This window comes from Condylura cristata, unplaced genomic scaffold (genome assembly GCF_000260355.1).
Source record: "Condylura cristata isolate star-nosed mole 26May11 unplaced genomic scaffold, ConCri1.0 scaffold00024, whole genome shotgun sequence".
In the NCBI taxonomy this organism is placed as follows: Eukaryota; Metazoa; Chordata; class Mammalia; order Eulipotyphla; family Talpidae; genus Condylura; species Condylura cristata.
Genome location: NW_004567125.1, coordinates 12,818,220 through 12,839,345, shown reverse-complemented (window position 1 = coordinate 12,839,345; position 21,126 = coordinate 12,818,220). Strand labels below are relative to the sequence as shown.

Sequence of the window (21,126 nt, the reverse complement as noted above, 5' to 3'; positions counted from 1 at the left end):
CCTGTTGGTATCAGTGGAACTGGATTCTAATCTGTCATCTGTAGCTCTCTAGTCACATGCATTTTCGAGTCTCCCCTAGCCCCTGGGCTTTCTTTTTCTTTAGTCATTGGTTCGATCATTGGTTCTCAATTTTCCAATTATTGGCTCTCGAGTTTTTGTTATTGCTCTTGTTCCAGCACTGAAGTTGGTGCACCCACCAGGAATGGGGAGTGATTTGGTCCCACTGTACATTTAAGGCCCATGAAAGTGTTTTAGGTTCTTTGAATGTCAAATAAAACATCTTTTAGGGTTAAAAATTATTTTCATCTTCTTAGCAACACAGCTGTAAGATAAATTTCTTAGGGAGAGAGGTGCCCATGAAGGCAAAAGTAACCAGGACCCAGGAACTCATGATGCGATGCTTGTTCTACACTCTTGAGACAGGACAAGCTGGCACCAGTCCGGGTGGCCCAGTGCCACGCCAAGTCTCAGTGAAAGAGGGGAGGGTTTGCGTTTTGAACCACTTCCTGTGCTGGGGTCTTTTCTTCATCTGCATAGCGTGGAGACATCGTGATTCTTCCAGTCTTCATTTCCTTATCCATTTTACCTACACATCTGTTGGCGTTCATCTGCATCTGTGTGGTTTCACTAGTGGGCCCCATATCCCTCATGGTATTGACTGTGCTTGCAGATCTCCATCCCCGAGTGATACCTCATAGAATCTCGTTCAGAGAATGTAAATGAGCAAATAATATCCTTTCTTGCCTGCTCTTGTCACTTACAGTTATAAATATTCCTGCCACCTTGGGTGGAAGGAAGTAGAGATGGGATAGTATGTGATAGGATGGTGACGAATGACATTTTCTCAGTTTGAACAGAAACTTGAAGGAGAGACTGGACTGAGATGGTAGGAATTGCTGTTATGTGTGGCTGACTCTGGGCCCTGTAAGGACTCTAGGGTTTCAGTCTTTCTTTTTGTGAGCTCTCATTGGTAAGAGTGAAGACTGGGTGCCAGCCCTAGTGGCAGGTGGGCAGACAGGCATAATACCTTGGCATAAGTTACTAGATTTGTGTGTGTGTGTGTGTGAAAGTACCATCCCTCAAAACATCTGTTTTAAAATGTGAGAATTTAACCTGGGGAAGAGTAAAACATTATAAAATTCGTGTATGATATGCAATAGTAGGAGCTATTTTATCAGTTGGTTATCACGAGCAGTTAGCATTGGGTGAGCTCTATGGAGTGGTGGGAAGGAGCCAGAGGCTGGAGCTCTACAGGGCAGGGAGTACAGGCATCAGGAACAGCTGAGGAGGGGCTTCCCCCGTGCCGCCCCCCCTTCCCTGGCCTCTACTGTGTCTGAGCTAGACCCGGCCAGGGAGCCAACCTTAAGCATTGAGGACATTTCTGCCAGTAAACTGCTTAGTTCCCTGGTGCTTGGCACAAACAATTATTGTCCTTTCCCTTTCTCAATCACAAATTTGTTTAGGAGAGAAAGGAATGGAAGAAGCAAGGTCCCTGTAAAAAGTGACCAGATGGTTTGCTGAACAATTGATTGTTTGCCAGAGGATGACAGGGAGTTAAAGCATAGAGGAAATTCCTTCTGTTGAATGTAAGAAAGAGCCGTGGGGGCTTTTGTGGGTCACCTATGAAGGTTTATAAAGGTTCAGAAGCGGACCCCAGTGTAAGCCCAAGAAAGAGTGGGCAAGTGACTTTGACCTCCCACCAGGATCCTTGTTTATCTGTTATTTGTCCCCATTACTAGTTGGTTGCAGAATATTTAATGGTCAACAAATTAAATATTTGGTGACTGCCTCTATTCATCTTCAGTCCTGGCTGTCATATTTGTTTCTTAACCCTTCATTCTTATCTTCATCCTTGTTATAAATTTAGCAACAATATTTGCCTGTACATAACACTATGGTAGATTTTGGGGGTCAACAGATGAATAAGAAATGGCCCTTAGCCAATGTGCTGCTGAATGAGAAAAGCCTGTTTATGGATGAGGAGGAGAACCTTTGTTATGACTAAGGGTACATAGTAAATCCATTTCTTTTTCTGTACACAGACAAGGAGTCCAAAAATTGCATGTCTGTGGTGTTACTCCTGCTTACTCTTGTGGTTATATCTCTGGATCATACTATTAGTTAAATAAAAAGCCTCTTAAGAGGAGGACAGAAAAACCAACATTTGCCTAATCTACTGGCTTATTGTTCAAGGGTGGCTCTTAGGTAGTTGTAAAACAACTGTGTGTACTTTTGGGCAAGGAGAAGGAGAATGTGGATAGTAACAGGGATATACTTCCAAAGAAAATGTATTTGGGTTGCTCGATTATGGGTATGTCCATGTACCCCTATGAAGTTCTACATCAATTCATTATAAGCCAGTAGTAGAATCTCTGCTCCCACAAAAACAATAGAGCATCTTTTATTCCCAGTAAAGTTTTAAAATTTAGTTAATAGACTTTGATCTTCCTGAGTCCTCAGCAGTTCCTGCTTAGCTAGTTTATCACAGGTCAAAATAATTGAAAAGCATACTCTGTAATCGAAGGTGCTAGAAACTTCTAAGGAGTTGATTCAGGGCCAGCTCTCCCAAGGCCAAATGGGATTCTGGCATGTTTTATTTTTCTGAGACAAAAAGGCAAAGATGACTTTTAGGTCGCTGATGTCTTACAGGGAGTAGTTTTTGCTAGTGAGACAAATTATTACCCATTTCCTCCCCTGAAGTGTATTTAACAGATACCATTAAAATACACTAATGTACTTTAACATTTATTGTATTTATTAAATAAATATATAAGTCCATAGAGTAATGAAATCCTATGCAATTTATTTGCATTCCAGGAGAATTCCCCAAACATCTGTAGCACAGATCATTACCTCCCCACAGGCTCCTTAGCCAACACTTGGCAGATTTCAAAACATCTGAAAAATCTATTGAAGCTGTAGATGGTATTTCTTTGACTTTTTTCTTAGCCATTCTCCACTGACTTGTGTTCAATAAACTGGAACAGTTAATTCATCCCAAGGAGGGTATTAACACATGTTTTCATAATTAAAACATCTAGAGGAAAACACAAACGGAAAAGTTCAGGAGGTTTGCTTGCTCTGTCTCGGGCTTCTGACCCCACTCTGTTGTGGACTGACTATGGCCTGGTCAGACATCCCTGAGCCCCACCTACTCATTAATAAGTGGAGTTGGACTAGATGATTTTGAAAGTCTCCAGTAACAACAATGTTCAGTTCTTTCAGAGTATTTCTGGCCTGTGCCTTTATCATTAACTTGTTATAATCATAGCCACTACTGCTTCAGCTAAAAATAAATTCTGAGTGGTAGTTTTGTATTGATTATCCAGAAAGTAGAGGAGGGCATGGGAGACAGTTCAAAGACTAACATTAAGACCTAGGCAAGACATTGATGTGGGAACAGCAAAATATTGCTAGAATGATAATGATGCTCCTTTACTGGTGACACCTTTAAGTTCAAGGGTAGCGACCAGCAGAGCTCCATTCTCCAGGTAAGACTTAGTCTCAGGAAATGTCCTTGAGCTACCTTGAAGGACTTGCCCTAACTACACGTGTGCACATTTTCGGGGATGTTCATCAGATGTTACCACAGAGAAACGGCTGTCTAATATTGTGCCTGTGAATGCCCAGAGCCACACAAATGTCCTGGTGAGAGTCAGGGTGGCAGACAGAGGCCGAAAGCTCTCTACAAAATGTCCTTTTCTCATTTCACAAAATATCTATGAAGTGGATGCAATGCCTGGCTTGACCTAAGCTGAATTTAATGACGAGAGCTGGGCCTCCATCTGCTGGTGCATGACACTTGAAAAGATTCCTAAAGGAAAAGATTACTTTTTTAAAAAAAAAATTTTTGTTATTTTAGGCTTCTCACCCACTGTTGAATGGAATAGATTGCCTTTGGGGTGTACCAGGAGTAAAAGTAGAAGTCTTCCTTTTACTTGTATTCAAAGTAATCAGATTCTGGGCAGATAGTAACCATGTCTGAGAAGAATGTGGACTTGGGAGTGTAAGGGCAAGAGTTTGCTAGCCCAACCATCAGTGAACAGACAAAGAAACTATCTCCATGAAGAAATATGAAATGGGGTTGCACACAATTGCATAGAGGTGACATGGTAGCAGCCCAGACTACCAGGCCAGACTACTCAATCACTGCCACTGTGGAGTTCTAGAAGGGAAAATCTGAGACCTCAGAGCAGTGCTTCACCAAAAACTCAGAGGTTGGTGCTCAGAGATGCAGGCAGGTCTAGAGTCTGGGTTGGCTTGTACCATGCCCCCAGCCACCCTGCATTTTCACCGTCACTGCAATGTCTGTTTCTCTTCCAGGTTCATTGCAACAACATGTTTGCAAAAGGGGTAAAGATCTTCAAGGAGGCGCAGTGCTACTTCCGCTCTGAAGCTAATGAGTGGGAATCCAATGCCGTGTCCTTCCCCCTTGTCCTGGATGACGTCAACCCCAGCGCTCGGTTTGTCACGGTGCCCCTCCACCATCGCATGGCCAGTGCCATCAAGTGCCAGTACCACTTTGCTGACACCTGGATGATGTTCAGTGAGATCACCTTCCAGTCAGGTAGGCAGCAAGGGGCTCCTGGGGAAGTGTAACAGGATAATGAAGGAAGAAGTTCCCAGTTGTATCTGGAGCTTCTCACTGGCAGTTGTCTGAGAGAAGGCAGCTTCTCAGTGGTAGACAAAGGAATCTTCTGTGCAACCAGTTTTAATCGTGGGAGGGTAAGAATGAGGGTGTGAAAGTGGACAGAATATTTACTTGGTTATCACTTGTCTAAAAGATAAGGATTTTAAAATGAGAATACAATGTATATTCAAAATCTTATGTAAATTGGAAGGACAAGCTACACGGAAGGACACTGGAAGGGAAGGATACATGATTAATTTTCTCCCTTCAATTTTTGAAGTAACTATTTGATGTCCTAGCAACCTTAAATGGTGTCTAATGAATCTTGTTGACAACACTGTTTTGTCTCTTAATGTCATTACGTGTTTGTTGTTTTTATAATTTCAATATGTTTATCCAATATTGCAATTATTATTCTTTGTGATGTTCAAAATTGTCCTACTTTTAACTACAGCACATAACTTCCATTTGGCTCAGTGTTCTCTGGGTTTCCCATAAGCCTTCCATAAGTATATTCTCTAAAAGAAAAGATAACCCAAACTCATTTCAAGCACTTACTGCCCAGGTGTGTAATCAATCAGTGCCTCAAACAGTTTTGGTTCCTTTTAGTGGAGAATGATATTTACAGACCAAAAACTGGGGAGTAGGGACTGTACCAAGGTTTGAAAAGTGAAAAGGCATCTAGGATATTGTCTGTCTATCACAAGATCCTATAAAATGACTTTTTGAAAGCACTCAGAGTGGAACCAGAAATAATTAGAAAGAGAAAGTGGATTTGTAATGGAAAGAGTCAAAGGGATGAGATTTGTACCAGGTCTAGAAGAAAAATATAAGCAAAAAATAACATAAGAGAGTAGAGACAGTTGCAAAGATACACATTTTCTGGTTTAATTGTTACTGGGAGAAAATTTCAAGATGTTTTATTATTCAGATGCACTTGTAAGGAAATAGGGCATGTATTTAGAAAAAGATTTGATGACTCAGTGTTTTTCCTTTAAATATTTAATCTGAGTAAGTAGGATGATTAATTTATATGAAATATTAAGAGCAGAAATTTAGATGCTTAAGAAGAGAGGCATTTACATTATAAATAGTAACGGAGGGACAGCTGATTCTTATCCATTGTTAAGGATTCTCTGTAGAGAGATAAGTATATTTATCATTACAACTAATTGTAGTTGTGGACTACAGTTTATGACTTCAGGGATGGCCTGAGCTTTAAAAGCAATACTTTTTACCAGAGGATCCAATTCAGAAAAGTACTGGTGAATGTCAGATACCTGACTATTTATATGATAGTGCTAAGAAGAAGGAAAATTAAGATTTTTGGAGGGAATGTCCTTGAGGTGGGAAAAGCATGTTCTAATTCTTGACCTGTCTGATTAGGCAAATCAGAAGAAAAATTAGTTGCCAACATCAATCTGCAAAATAGGCTTCAATATTCAAGTCTTAGAAGCTGCAACATCGTAATAAATGGCATTAATGCTAATAGTCTAACTATAAAGATAACACTTTACTTATAAATGAAAGTTTCCCTTCCTTTATAGATCAGTGGCAATATTTTATTTAATATCTCATAATGTTTTGTTTTTAAGAAAAGCTGGTGGCAACCCACTGAAATAATTTCATAGTGTATTGAACACTATGTAAGTCTGACTCATTTTTACTTTGTAACAGATGCTGCAATGTACAACAACTCTGGAGCTCTGCCCACTTCACCTGTGGCACCCACCACCTATGGTATGTGTGATTCCCAGTTATAAAAATTAGTTGAAAGAGCTCCTAAGGATGAAGAAGGGTGGAGATTTGCAATGGCCTGACTGTGTAGGTTGTTAGATCCCAGGTAGTTCTGAATGAAGAGTGGTCTTGGAAAGAGGATGGTCCACTCCAGTATTCAGGGTCTAAACCCACTCTCTTTACTGCTGTTTCATATGATCCTGCAGGTGAGGGAGAGTCTGGACTTGCTCCAACTGCTTCATGAAAGGTTGGGGAACTTGGAGCAGAAACAGGGGGCAAGTACATTTCTAGATGAGACTCAGCTATGGTCTCAGTGGAGCTGTCCAAGGCACTGAACCAGAACACTAGTCTCTCTAACTGGAGATAATATATGAAAACATCTCAAATGTTTCAAGTAGTGAATGGCTTGAAAAAGCAACCTGGGAAACATGTAATCAAGGGTCTTTAAGAGACCTCAGCTACCTTGTCTACCTTGGTAATTGTGAAACTGGTCCTTCACTTGTTTTTCATGAGGTATGATTGAGGTCATAGGTTCCTGTCATTGTGATAAAAGAATGCAATTTGGGAAAGAATGAAAATTCTCTCCATTATCCAATTGGATGTGGGAGGAAGAGGCCACTGTCCATGAAGGAGTACTGGATAAGGATAAGGAAGAAAGTCTTTTCAGGTGTAGTAAGACAAAGCATAGGAGGTGTTATAGTCCCTTCTTATGGAATGACCCTGAAGGAACAATTTCAACCTCCTTGTCTCTAGTCCAGTCCCTCTTGCTTTTCCTTGCTCTACAGGATGGTAATGTTCTCATTTTGTCTTCCTGGTCACAGATCCAATGCTTAAAGTTGATGACAGCAACACCCGGATCCTGATTGGCTGCTTGGTAGCCATCATCTTCATCCTTCTGGCCATCATTGTCATCATCCTCTGGAGACAGTTCTGGCAGAAAATGCTGGAGAAGGTGAGGTGCAAAACAGAGTTGCTGTTACCTCAGGAGTAAAAAGCAAACTATAAAAATGTATGAATGGCTTGAGAGTGAACTGAGGCTATCAAGAAATAGAAATGGAGAAGCTTGTTGCTTAAAGGAGTAAGAAAAGAATAAACAAGTGCATGTTCTCATTTTATAGAATGGAGATTGTGGAACTTTCCTAGAAAATTCTTCTGAACATGTTCAATCTCAACTCATATTTTCCTTTGAAGAGTTTGAAACACTGGGTTTGGGGGAAGGCAGAAATCTCTCTTTTTTTGTAATATATAAAAATATCGAATACTTCTGGTGCACCACTAATATCTAGCTAAGATTTCTAGCATAGTGTCTGTTCTTTTATGGTTTATTAATTTTATTTTGGTGTGGTGAGACATAGAAAAATACCTCTTCTCATTTAGTATCTAACTCAGGTTTTCCATAAGTCAATTCATATTTCTTGGTGTACTTTAAGTTATGAATATGCAATCTTTTGAGTCCCCTCTTCAGACAATTTTTGTGCAGATGAAATGATCTGAATAATTTATATTGCATTTTTCTAATACTCAACAAATTTTTTTTTGCATATATTATGAACTTCATTGAGTAATGGCAGGTAGTCTCCTTATCTTTTTCTGATGAGGAAATGTTATGTGCTCACAGGCATACAACTGATAGCCTGTCTTCTGTGCTCTCTGAAATTGTCAATATTGAAATATTTTGACTTCTTTTCTTCTAGAATGCATATATTCCACCAAAGATGGAACACATCTGACTTTTCTTGGTTTTTCATGTCAGATACAAAAACTCTGGACCCTGATGCTAGGTGTCTGATGCTCTTGGGGTCTGCTGATAATTATGTCTTCCTTTGGTAAAAGATATTTTCCCTCATCAATAAAATAAAATAGAATTTTACTTTGAAGGGTCATAGGAGCTCTGGACTGTGAGGCTTTGAACTGGCTGTTGAAGGTAGGGAGGGTGTAGACTGATTAATCCCTATGTTTAAGGTGTGGTTACAAAAGAAGCCAATGCCTGCATGGGGTATATAGAAGATGAGAGGAAAGGGCTTCCTGAAAATGAGCTTGAATCTGAGGAACTCTTTAAATGTAGGACAAGAGAGAAGGGACTCAAGTCAAAGTAGGAGGGATGACCCAGAGAAGTAGCCTGCAATTCCTTTCTATCTATTCCACATCCAGGATCCTACGACAGCAGAGGTCTAGCTTAAGGTTCTTAGGCAGGAATAGGTCACAGAAATGGGGATCTTTCTGCTTCCCACAAGGACCTCTATCATCCTACTGAAAACACTGACCCCCTGAATTAAAGCTTTCAATCTGTAATGATTGAAACTGGAAGGCAGAGTCCTCAAAGGGTTCACCCACTGGCTTGATGAAGTAATATCACTACCTTTGCTCTTTGATAATGCAGGAACAAACAATGTGTAACTCTCTGGGTGAGGAATAGCAAAGAGTGGTGGTAGTGTGTCAAAGCTTGAAGGTGATATGTGATTGTCTTATTAAATATCAATAGTCAGGACAACATTTTAGTTAAGGAGAGTGGTCTGTTGTTCTCTACTCTATGAGCTGTTTTTCTCTTCAGTGGAGTCAAAAAACTTGGGTCTTTGAGCAGATTGTTTGATAGGAGGCTTTCTAGGTGAAAGAGAGAATAAAAACTTTGCCCTTAAATAATGTTGCTCTTCAAGAAATTCTTTCTGTTCCCATACAGTTTCTCCATCTGGCATGCAAAGTGTGTTTGTTGGAGTGAAACATCTTACATATTTAATACAAACAGTCGCGTATATTTAGATCCTGGCATTTTTCTTTGGAAAAGAGCAGGCAGGTGACAGGTAGCATGCACAAGTAGCTAGTTTTTTTATTTCTCTTACTTGTTTCTATGTGGAGTATAATCCACTTCCATATCCCAACACTATTCCTTTATCATTTTACAGTTATTTTATCTTTGGTTAGTCCAAGTGTGAGGTTGGGGAGTATTCTAATCTGCAGAGCCAAAATTTTCAAATGAACTACTTTTTATCTTGTTCCAGAATGTTTGTTGAGTTAATGAGCATTTTAATTTATGTTTACACAAAATCAAGGTAATTGAAGATAAATCAACAAAATCCATTGTTGAATAAAACGTTGGAAACTAGATGATCGAAGAGTTCTCTGAGTGTCTACTGATAATTTCTTGAAGTGTTGTGTAAATAATGCTTCCCAATGTTTTGATGAAAGCCAGAGACTGCTAGAAGCACAGAAATTAATTTAAACTCTGCTTAAAAGAAATGAGTATTATTCTAATCTTCTACCATATAGGCATTTGTGGAACTAGTTTGTGTCTCTGTCATTTACAGGGTTCCTGGAGTTTAAAACAATAATGGGTGTAGAAGAGCTGGGTTTAGAATGAAGAGGAGGTGTTAATGCCTTTTGTGTCAACAAGCCTTTCTCCCCACCCTCCTCTTGTAGGCCTCCCGGAGGATGCTGGATGATGAAATGACAGTGAGCCTTTCCCTGCCGAGTGAGTCCAGCATGTTCAATAATAACCGCTCCTCATCACCAAGTGAGCAAGAGTCCAACTCCACATATGATCGCATCTTTCCCCTCCGCCCTGACTACCAAGAGCCATCCAGGCTGATACGAAAACTTCCTGAATTTGCTCCAGGAGAGGAAGAGTCAGGTGAGGATAAAAGAGTGGGTGTGAATTGGAGGAGAAGCAGTAACAGGCATGACAAAGGTGTGACTCATGGCTCCTCCCTAACCCTATCTTGTTTTAGTCTAGAAAATTCTACGATGTGATCTCTTTCTATATATGATCTGCTGCTGTTCCCATCTTAATCAGAGCTCCTCTCTTTGTTACTGAACATAGCAGATGTTTGGAGGGACACACTGTCAGAAGAGGAAGAAAATAAGCAAGAACCTGAGTAGTCCAAACTAGCCCACTCTCCTCAGTTTACATAGGAAGAAAGTGAAAAGACTAGGTAAAGCACTTGCCAATATCAAATATCATCAAGGGTAAATTCAGGACTAGAATTTCACCTGGAGAAAAAAATATTAATGCAGTTAAAGACATCATAGAATTCTCAGTGTTTTTTTTTTTTTTTTAAAGATTTATTTATTTGTGCATACAGAACTGGGGTAAGACCAGAGGTTCAGGGGCGGTGAGAAGCTTCACCAGAGACAGAGTGGGGATCAGAACAGGCAGATTGACGAAGTACACTGCTGAGGGGAGCAGCGGGCGGGTCAGGAGAGGTCTGCCGCGCCATGTGGTCACCTCCGGGGCAGGCGGGAATCGAACTCATGCGGAAGCGGCTTTAGATTCTCAGTGTTGTGCTTTACCCCGCTGCGCCACCAGGGAGGGCCCGAATTCTCAGTGTTTTTAACCACCGCAGTAATTTGCTGATTTCTCTTGAATGAGAAAAAGAATATATGAGAACAAAACAAGAGTTTATTCCAGAGTCTTATTTCTTGTCTTTTCTCCACAAAACATTACAAAACAGTATCAGTTGACTTACCCCAGTATTTCTTGAGAGCAGAGGGGTGTTGGGTCCTGACTGAACGCAGAACAGCTCTGTTGTGAGGTCAGCAATGAAGATTAACCCAAGTCAGCAGAAGAGCAGTGGTCAGGAGAGAGCTAGCTGAGAGCTCTGAGGACAGACTTTTCAAGGACTATTTCCCAAGGAAGAGGGGAAACTGACATGTATTTACCACTCAGAGATAGAGAACACTGAAGGACCATATTGAATACTGGGAATTTTTGCACAAACAAGAATTAAAAAAATGTAAACCAACTTATTTCCTAGCCTGAACTGATACAATTTACCAGTTTGTGAAGTCTAACACATCTCCTCCTCCTCCCCTGCCCCCTGGTATTTTAATATTAGGGTCTATCTTAAACTAGATCTTATCAATGCAATCAGAAAGTTTTTTCAATCTTTAAAATAGGCTATTAAAGCATTGATAGTGTCTTAAGGAAATGAGCTGTTAAATCTTTAGACCTTACTATTCCCACTTTAATATAACATGAAATTTTCTAGAGCTTTACACAATTCCACAAGATTAGTGAAGGAGGTTGCAAATGTTCATGTGGTTTGGAGAAAAGACTAAAGATGAGTGACTACATTCTGAAGAACACCAGAGTCTCCAGAGAAACCACTTGCCAAGTAAGAGTGTTAGAGAGTGGAGGATGCTGTCTTGGGAAGATTCTAGTACTCTTAAATTTTCTGCCTTGAAGAGATCTCCAGAGATGCCCTTGGCAGGAGCTTGTCTCATTGCCCTTGTTTTCCCAGGCTGCAGTGGTATTGTGAAGCCAGTCCAGCCCAGTGGGCCTGAAGGGGTGCCCCACTATGCCGAGGCTGACATTGTGAACCTCCAGGGGGTGACAGGAGGCAACACCTACTCAGTGCCCGCCGTTACAATGGACCTGCTCTCAGGAAAAGATGTGGCTGTGGAAGAGTTCCCCAGGAAGCTCTTAACTTTCAAGGAGAAGCTGGGAGAAGGCCAGTTTGGGGAGGTGAGTTGATTGTTTGAATGGGGCTGCCAGTGCTTGGTAGCTCAAAGGAAGTGACTGAATAAAAATGATCAGTAGAATAAAGTGTCCGGTCCAAGAGAGGTTCATGTTTGAATATTTCCTGCACTCGTTCTTCCGCTAAAAGATAATACTGGATCTTCTTCATTTTTATCACAAAGCTGTGAAGTTCCTGGCTCTTCTGATTTCTGTATAGGGTTTTTCAAAGCAGACTAGTCATTAGTCTTGCAGATATCCTGAAAAATGTTCAATATTTTCAAATTTTTATAATTGGGTGGGGCCCATATGATATGATATGATCATCTTTTATAAACTATCCAAGAACACCCTGCTACTGATAGTCACTTTGTTTTTTCCCTTTTAGTGGATATTATATGTAAAATGGTCAAAAACAACCTCACCCTTGCATCTGGCCCTAGAATGAGCCACTAGGGAATGAATCTGCAACTAGATTAAGGTGGAGAACTCTTTTCAAAGCATGTAATATTTGGCTTTTCACTCTTACATCAGTCCCAAGAAACTTCTGAGAACTCAAAACAATGATTACGTTGTAATAGGAGCTCTTCAACAATGCCACCCAAACTCCAAATATCATACTTATTTTCAAAAGAATGCGTTACTGGTTTTCAGTGTGGGTGGGTTGCTTTATGATGGGTTTGGTGCTAGTACAGTAGAAGAGTCCACAGCACACGTTTGTGGTATAATATATACTCACTCTGTTTCCTCGTTTCACAATGCAACTTATTAGATGAATACATAGAGGTTGTTTATCATGCTTACCTCATACTAAGTGGCTTCCATAAAGAGGAAATTATCTTATATTTATGTTATATATTATGTAGTAGCTAGCCTTCCTTAAATCAAAGTTACAGTACTTATACTAAATGACATTTTATAGTGGGCTTTGATACAATAAAATACTGTTATGTGTTCATTCATTCATGTATTTAGTTTTCCAATCAATGTGTAATTCTTTTTTAAAGCAGTAACATATCCAAATAGCTGGGTACTTTATTATTGTCTTCATCAGTTATTTGAGTCAAGGATATGTTACACATATAGGCTTTATCGGTCTTTTGATTATTTTGCCTGAGTTGTAAGAGTTAGTTTATCTCCAGGAAATGCCCAGCAAGAGTACTGAGACATCTTCAGGAGAATTGATGATGCTGAGACTAGATGACTTTTGTCTAGGTTCATCTCTGTGAAGTGGAGGGAATGGAAAAGTTCAAAGACAAAGATTTTGCCCTAGATGTCAGTGCCAACCAGCCTGTCCTGGTGGCCGTGAAAATGCTCCGAGCAGATGCCAACAAGAATGCCAGGTCTGTGGTCTGCATTTTGCATTTACCTTTATGTATTTTATCTTCAGGATCAGGACTTCTGGAAACTTCTGAGTAGTTTTTTTTCTCTTGAGATGAGAAGGTCTGTGATCTGTCTCGTGTTTCTGTGATGCTTTATTTTCCAATTGGGTCACCCTCCTCATCCTGGTCTCTATTTCTCTCAACACAGATGTACATTTCCCATTGGATTGGCCACATTGTTCCTTCCTAAACCCTATGCACAACACTGTACTTCCCAGTGTCCATGACAGTCTGAATATGTGTCCCTTTGATCTATTAGATATATTCCTGACTCTCATTTTCTCCTCATGCCAAATTTTTCACAATTACACACCTTTCTTGCTAAACTTCCTCAATTCTCCTTTTATAGCTACATCTCTATTTACTTTATCATTCCTTTTTTTCTCTTTTATGCTCCTTTTCTTCTATGTCCAGCAACCCCCCTAAATGAGAAGCTACCTCTACTTGGGAAAATATTCATGGACCACAAAGCAAAAGGATCCACAATCCTTTAGCAGTTTTCCAAACTGGCTAATAAGCTCTTGGATTTTTACTACATAAATTGCAGTTTCCAGCCATACTCCGTTGTCTGACAGCCTTTCCATTACAGTAATGGTGAGTTAATCCTCACCCAGAGAGGCATGCTGGTTGAAAGCTGGTTGCATGTGTTGTAGGGAAATCTGCACATCTGGGTAACACATGCATTTCCCATCTGTGTTGGCTTGGTTTGCTCACTGATATCCCAAGTGAGAGAAACTTTATTCCTATTTCTGAAATTATCTTAAATTCAAAGAATGGTAATAGGGTTTCATTAAAAATTGTGTGATTGGCAGGGTATGAAAAGAAGAAGAGGAGGAGCAGAATTGTGGTAGTCTGAGAATTTTAACTGTGATACTCAACCTGTGGGATATTAGTATGGATGAAAAGTGACATCTCTGGGTGTCCTAGAGATATAGAGGGTTCTCAAAGGAATCTCAGCACACAATTGAGAATGTGACCAGAAGAAAAAACCCACAAGACAAAGTCTTTACCACTGTTTGGATCTGAAGGCACCAGACCTCGCCAACCCAAACAGTGGTAAAGACCTGTGCTCCCTGACAGTTTATAATGATGGGGAGCCTGGGCTTGGCTCTCCTGAGCCATGGAAACCCCTTGTTTAGGGGTGAAGAGGAAATGAAAAAGGGGAGTTTGTGCATTCGCACTACACTGATTTCAAGGGTTTGATGTTAACATCTTGTGGCTCCCAGACCGAGATTCCTAGAAAACTCACAGAACACTTACCACTGATTGGTTCTGACAGTCGTGGGAATGTGGCCTAGTGGTCTCACTAAGCCAAATATTGCCACAGGGAAGGTTATAGCCATTTTGTGACTCAAGAATGGCTGTCACCATGTACTCAGATAGCTGTTAGTCTTGGCCAAGCTAGTACTTCTTTGGAAATGACCCCACTTACCACCGTGATCTTTAAATAGCTCTGTTTCTAAATGTATGTTGCAAAGTGACTGTGGGTGCACCCTGTGTTAGGAAAAGCCACTGTGAGAAAATAGAGAACTAGCAGATAAACCAGATGGGGATCATTCATTTTCTAAGAGGTTGCTTCACTTTAATAGGGACACATGACTTCTTAAAAAGGTAAATACGCCAGTGCACTTCAGATACAATTTGCAGGAAAAAGTTTTATTCTGCAGAATAGCATTTAGCAACATATATTTGATTCAGCAACTCTGAGTCATTTTGAGTCACTTTCTATGTGTTGGGTCCTTCATTGGCTACTGAGGATGGAAATGTCACTCACTGATAGTATGTGTTCCCAGAAAGATCACAATTGAGTAAGGGTGCATCGTGCTCCAGAAGGAGTGGATTATGATAGATACAGGCTCCAGTTTCTCGACCCTCTGTAAGGTTGTACAAAGAGAAACTAGACTTGGTGGTGGGCAGGGCTGTGCTGTGTCTTCTTCCCTCCCTTGATTCTAACTCCAAGAACCTATGGGTCTATCTATGTCTGTCCTCCAAAGGAATGACTTTCTTAAGGAGATCAAAATCATGTCCCGGCTCAAAGACCCAAACATTATCCGCCTCTTGGCTGTGTGCATCACTGAGGATCCTCTGTGCATGATCACCGAGTACATGGAGAATGGAGACCTCAATCAGTTTCTTTCCCGCCATGAACCCCCCAGTTCTTCTAGCAATGCACCCACTGTCAGGTAAGCACATAGGTCTTCCTCCTATTTCTCTGTCTATGACACTAACCTAGGAACTGAAGATGGAGTTTATCCATGTTTGGGGACTGTGGGCTGAAGTCATTGAGCAGGGAATGATGGAACAGCTGGCCTTTGGGGGAAAGCGTGGAGGTTTGGTAAGGACAGGTAAAGAGATGGTGGGTATATCAGCATAAAGGGCTCAGCTTTATGAGCTCTAGATGGAGACTAGAATTCTAGTGGTGAACATAAGCCTGTGTATCTGACACCTAAATAACGTTATAAACCAATGTTATTATGTTAAAAATATAAGAGAGGGCCTTCCTGGTGGTGCAAAGGTTAAAGTCTCAGTGTTATCAAGCTACGTGCAGCCACTGCAGCATGAGTTGATCCCTGACCAGGGAGGTGACCACATGACACAGCAGACCTCTCCTGTCTCACCTGCTGCTCCCCTCAGCAGTGATTTTCAGTACATCTGCCTGTTCTGCTCCCCGCTCTGTCTCTGGTGAATCTTCTCATGCCCCTGCACCTCTGACCTGCACCCCAATTCTTGTATGCATAAATAAATAAAAACAGATCTTTAAAAATATATATAAGAAGAGAGGAGGCACATTGAGGTTAAAATCCAGTTTGTTGGTAGCAACTTTAGATTATGTGTCTTTCACAGCTTCCTCTATCCATAAGCTACTTTCTCTGGTTTTCTCTTTTTTTTTTTTTTACATATTTCCTCAGTTATGTCAACTTGAAGTTCATGGCTACTCAGATTGCCTCTGGCATGAAGTACCTTTCCTCTCTGAATTTTGTCCACCGAGATCTGGCCACACGAAACTGCTTAGTGGGAAAGAACTACACCATTAAGATAGCTGACTTTGGGATGAGCAGAAACCTGTACAGTGGAGACTACTACCGGATCCAGGGCCGGGCAGTGCTCCCCATTCGCTGGATGTCTTGGGAAAGCATCTTGCTGGTGAGTTCCCAGCATTGTTAAGCCTCACCCTAGCAAGTGCAGGGGGTGGGGTGGGGACCAGCCAGGACTGGTAACTAGGGACAAACTCGAGAGAGCAGGAAGCAGACAGTGAATTGTGCCATTTTATCTGATTTCAAATGGTTTTGTTTTCATACAAATAATTATTTTTAAACACTTGCTTATTTCTGGGCCCTCCCTGATGGTGCAGCAAGTTAAAGCACAGTACCATAAAGCTATCCGCAGCCACTGCAGCACGAGTTCCATCCCTGGCCAGAGAGCTGACCCACATGGCGCAGCAGACTTCTCCTGTCTACCTGCTGCTCCCCTCAGCAGTGTATTCCATCAGCCTACCTTTTCTTCTCCCCACTGTCTATGGTGAAACCACTCACCTCTGCACCTCTAACCTACACCCCAGTTCTTGTATGTGTAAAGAAATAAATCTTTTTAAAAAAATAAAACAAAACACTTGCTTATTTCTGATGACAAAATATAGTATGACTATAGAAAATTTGAGGGGAAAGTTTCTCTTGATCTTTTCTACTTACTGACTGGTCTTCATTAGGATACTTTAAAGTTATTAAAAAGATGTTACCACACAAATATTTTCTTATATATTAATAACTATGTTAATACTTTATTATTTTATAAAGACTTAATTTCTTACAGATTTTTTTCCTGTATTTTTGTTTTAATAATTGTTACCACTCACTTTTTATTTTAAATTCATCATATCCTATCCTGTAATTTTTATTCAACTCCTGGTGTTTTGGACCATGAGTGAATGTTCCCCCCCCCCCAATGACCCTTAGATTTATAGAAATATTCAACTATAAACTTAAATTTCTACAATGCTGTGCACATATGTTTTTATCTTTTGTTATTTAATATTGTAGAGAAAAGTCCAAAAGCAACCTTGTTTTGTTCACTCATAGTTAATCTGTTTATTTCTTGTTCACATCTGCACAGGATTCACAAATTAATTTTGAAAAAAGAAAAACACATAAAACTCTCTCCTTCCCCTCATCAAGACAGCCACTATTAATTTTTCATATATTTCCTTTGAGGATTTTTTCTATATATCGATTTATTTCTGTGTACATAACTATTTATAGAATGTATGCATTCTATATGTGTATATTATATATTACATAATTGGGGTAATAGTCTGCATATATAATTCTCTATAATTTGCATTTCCCCTGTAGTTAAATATTTTTAGAAGCATAATTGGCTGCAGAGTATAATTTCAATATTAAAGTCTCCATAATTGAATATTTAAGCACTTTCCAATTTATTGCTATTATGAATGATGCTGCAACACATAACAGTTCATATAAATCCTTATACAGATTTTTGAATCATCTTCATGGGTGAATTATATATTTGACCCACTTCTAATGTGTCTGCTAAGCATTGCAAGGTATTGCATGGTACTTAGAAGATTATTAGACTGAGACTCAGAGGTTCATAGTCTGAATCTTAGTTTTTCAATCTCTGATAGCTTATTAACTAAGAGAATTGAATGACTCTCTCTTGTCCCACTTTTCTAATATGAAAAGAAGAATAAATACTATCCTTTACTTGTTGGTTTTGAATTTGTTGAATATTGAAAAATGTGAATTTATCTAATGCTTGCTGACTGCATGTGAATCTTATTATTGTCACTTGTTAAAATTCATCTTTTAAGACCGTGACTATCAAAACACTGGGAAGTAAGAATTCTGGCTTCACTCCAGATCCTTAAACAAGATTCCTCTTTCTAGTGTGAAAGCAACCAATACTAATTTCCATGCTGCTTTCTCCTTTTCATGGGCATTAGCCCAAGGGCACCCTACATCCTAAAGCCTGATCATGGAACACTCAGTGGGACAGTTGACTAGGACTTTCTCATTTAGCTCTGGCACTCATCTCCAAGAGAAGTAGACTGACACACTGATTGTGAGGATGAGGAAACGGCCTAAAGCCTGGTGTCAAACAACTAACATGGTAGCTTCTAGATCCTCCTTGCATTCCTCACAGCTTCAGCACTCCCAGCACTAGGAAAGAGATGAAATGACTCCAGGTGATGAAATGGTAACTTTCTCTTGTTGTACATAGGTTATTCTAATCATCTCTTCATTCCTTACTCACACAGGGCAAATTCACTACAGCAAGTGATGTGTGGGCCTTTGGGGTCACCCTTTGGGAGACGTTCACCTTTTGCCAGGAGCAGCCCTACTCCCAGTTGTCGGATGAACAGGTCATCGAGAATACCGGAGAGTTCTTCCGAGACCAAGGGAGGCAGGTGAGAACTGTTAGACTTGGACTCAAATGCTCATGAAGGACAGAGAAGTAAAGTTCTGATGTAGTAAAATAGGCCAGATCTGGAAGATGGGCTCCCAGGGTGGGAGTCCCCTGGTATGTGAAAGGCCCAGGTCTTGTCCAGAAGTCAGTGTACACACATGTCAACCTATGTTCGTTGGAGGAGAAGGGATCACATTGGATCCCCCTATCCTCGTCCCCACTTCAGAGATGCCGGGGGAAAAGCTTGCTCACATGTTCACTATGTTCCTGGTCTAGACTCTGGGGTTTGTCTTCCTGGTGGAAAATGATAAGAACAGAGACATCTACTTAAAAGTGAACACATGATTTATTGGTGTTTGTTAAAACATTAGTTAGCAATGTTGCTACAGTCTGCAGAGGACTAGGCGTATCCTGGACTGGCCACTCTGGAGGCCCCCTGTGCCGACTGCAGTGGCCTCCCAGGACTCAGGAAAAATTGGGTTTCCAGCTTGACAAGTGTTCCAGTTCCCAGCCAAGGTATTCCTGGATTTCTTTGGGTGGCTCAGTTTTTAAAGTTCCTGTGAGATGTAGGATTTACAACTTGCTGGTGGTAGCACCCCAGCATGGCCCAAGAGAGCCTGGCCACTGGCCACCCCCTTGGAGAGCAGCAGTGCAGGCAACGAAATGGTAACAACAGGGGAGAGGGAGGAGGCTCTTGCAGGAACTAAAAGATGGCTCCTCCATGACTTAATAGATCCATACAAGCAGAAGGTAAGGAAATAGCTGGAGATAATGCAATGTATAGGGTGGAAATAAGGTCGGGCATCCTGGAATTTAATTTTATCTTGATATTCTGAAGTTATTTTTGTTACAAGGAGAACTATGTTATATCTCTGGGTCATGAGAGAATTACTTTGTCACTATTACAAAAGGCTGATTTGCTCCTATATGTCTGAGGTAAGTGGGTAGACCAAGGAAAAGGTTTTTTCTTCTGAATGGCCACCCTACTGACCTATTGGAAGTCCGTGGGCAGTTGAAAGTGGTGTGTTCAGTTGGAAAATGTAATGTTAGCCATGACAACAATGGTTCTAATTGCACTGTGCCCTGGAGTTAGAGGTAATGGAAGAGCTATTTTTGACCTGTTTACTTTCCTTTGACTTAATATTCAGTGGCTGAAATCCTCCAGGACAAAAGAGCTTACGTAAGGCAAAATTGGAGTAAATATTCAGCAAAAGAAAGATTTATTCTGCCCTTTCCCTATCTCTTTTGCATTAAAAATATTCTTGATGTTGGCCCTCCCTGGTGGCACAGCGGGTTAAAGCACTGCACTGAGAAGCTAAAGCCACTTCTGCAGGAGTTCGATTCCCGCCTGCCCTGGAGGTGACCATGTGGCGTGGCAGACCTCTCCTAACTGGCCCGCTGCTCCCCTCAGCAGTGTACTTCGTAGATCTGCCTGTTCTGCTCTCCACTCTGTCTCTGGTGAAGCCTCTCACCACCCCTGAGCCTCTGGCCTGTACCCCAGTTCTGTATGAACAAATAAATAAATCTTTAAAAAAAATTCTTGATGTTATACAAATTTTACTTAGCAACAAAATGTTCCACATTAATTATGCAAATGTTACATCATTTAATTTCACTAATTTCACAAGGAAACACTTTTTTTAAATTGTTTCTAAAAGTATGAATAATCTTTTTTCTTTTTTTTTTTTTTTTGGTATTGGAGCTGGCTGTAGGCCCAGGTGGGGAGTGGTGGGAGGATTCACCAGAGACAGAGCAGGGAGCAGAACAGGTGGATCTACTGAAAAACACTGCTGAGGGGAGCAGCGGGCAAGAGAGGAAAGGTCCCCTGTGCCATGTGGGTCACTCCCTGACTAAGGTTCGAACTCAGGCCATAGAGGTGATAGCGTTGCTTGCTATTTAACCCCTAGGCAACCAGGGAGATCTGTGTTTGTTTTTTTTTTTTTCTTTAATCACTTAATGGAAGTTCTACTCTCCAGGAATTTATTTTTCTTACTTCTTTTTAAAGACTCAGGTGAAAATATTCCATTTTTACCTTCACTAAACACTAGTGGTAAACCAAATATATTGTAACTAACTACCAAGTAAAATATTTGACAGAAACCAAGGTCAAAACCAAATACTACCTTTATATATGCAGTGTAAACTTAGCACCTACTAGCATTAGTTGAAGTTTTTAAATAATTAAAATTAAATTTATACACACAAACTTAAGAGAACTCATTACATATTTATTTAACTTTAAACTTTACAAAGTTTAGCTACTTAAAATTTAGTATTCAGATTTCCCAAGTTTGACTATAGGGCTAAAAGGCGCTCAGTGCTCTCAGCTGATAGGTGATTTCTAAAGCCACCAGATTACACTTGTGTCATCTGGCTGATTTTTGAATGATGTAGCTAGTCACACCAACTTACTGAGTGTGGCAACAAAATGTAAAGAAGACTTTACAGCAGTGAGTTCAAGGAAGAATTTCATACTTAGAGCTTTATAGCTTAGGCAAATC

At 40.4% G+C, this 21,126-nt stretch overlaps 1 protein-coding gene across 2 annotated transcripts in view; it reads left to right on the top strand.

Annotated features, from left to right (window-relative positions):
* Nucleotides 1-21,126, top strand: part of DDR2 (discoidin domain receptor tyrosine kinase 2) — a 125,800-nt gene that overhangs the window by 100,243 nt on the left and 4,431 nt on the right. For both annotated transcript variants that reach the window (XM_012729202.1, XM_004688428.2), the window contains 9 exons: nt 4,324-4,567; nt 6,308-6,370; nt 7,189-7,319; nt 9,782-9,992; nt 11,602-11,825; nt 13,032-13,159; nt 15,193-15,381; nt 16,108-16,342; nt 18,477-18,626. In XM_012729202.1, coding sequence (XP_012584656.1) covers nt 4,324-4,567; nt 6,308-6,370; nt 7,189-7,319; nt 9,782-9,992; nt 11,602-11,825; nt 13,032-13,159; nt 15,193-15,381; nt 16,108-16,342; nt 18,477-18,626 — 1,575 coding nt within the window. The remainder of the gene's footprint in view (nt 1-4,323; nt 4,568-6,307; nt 6,371-7,188; nt 7,320-9,781; nt 9,993-11,601; nt 11,826-13,031; nt 13,160-15,192; nt 15,382-16,107; nt 16,343-18,476; nt 18,627-21,126) is intronic.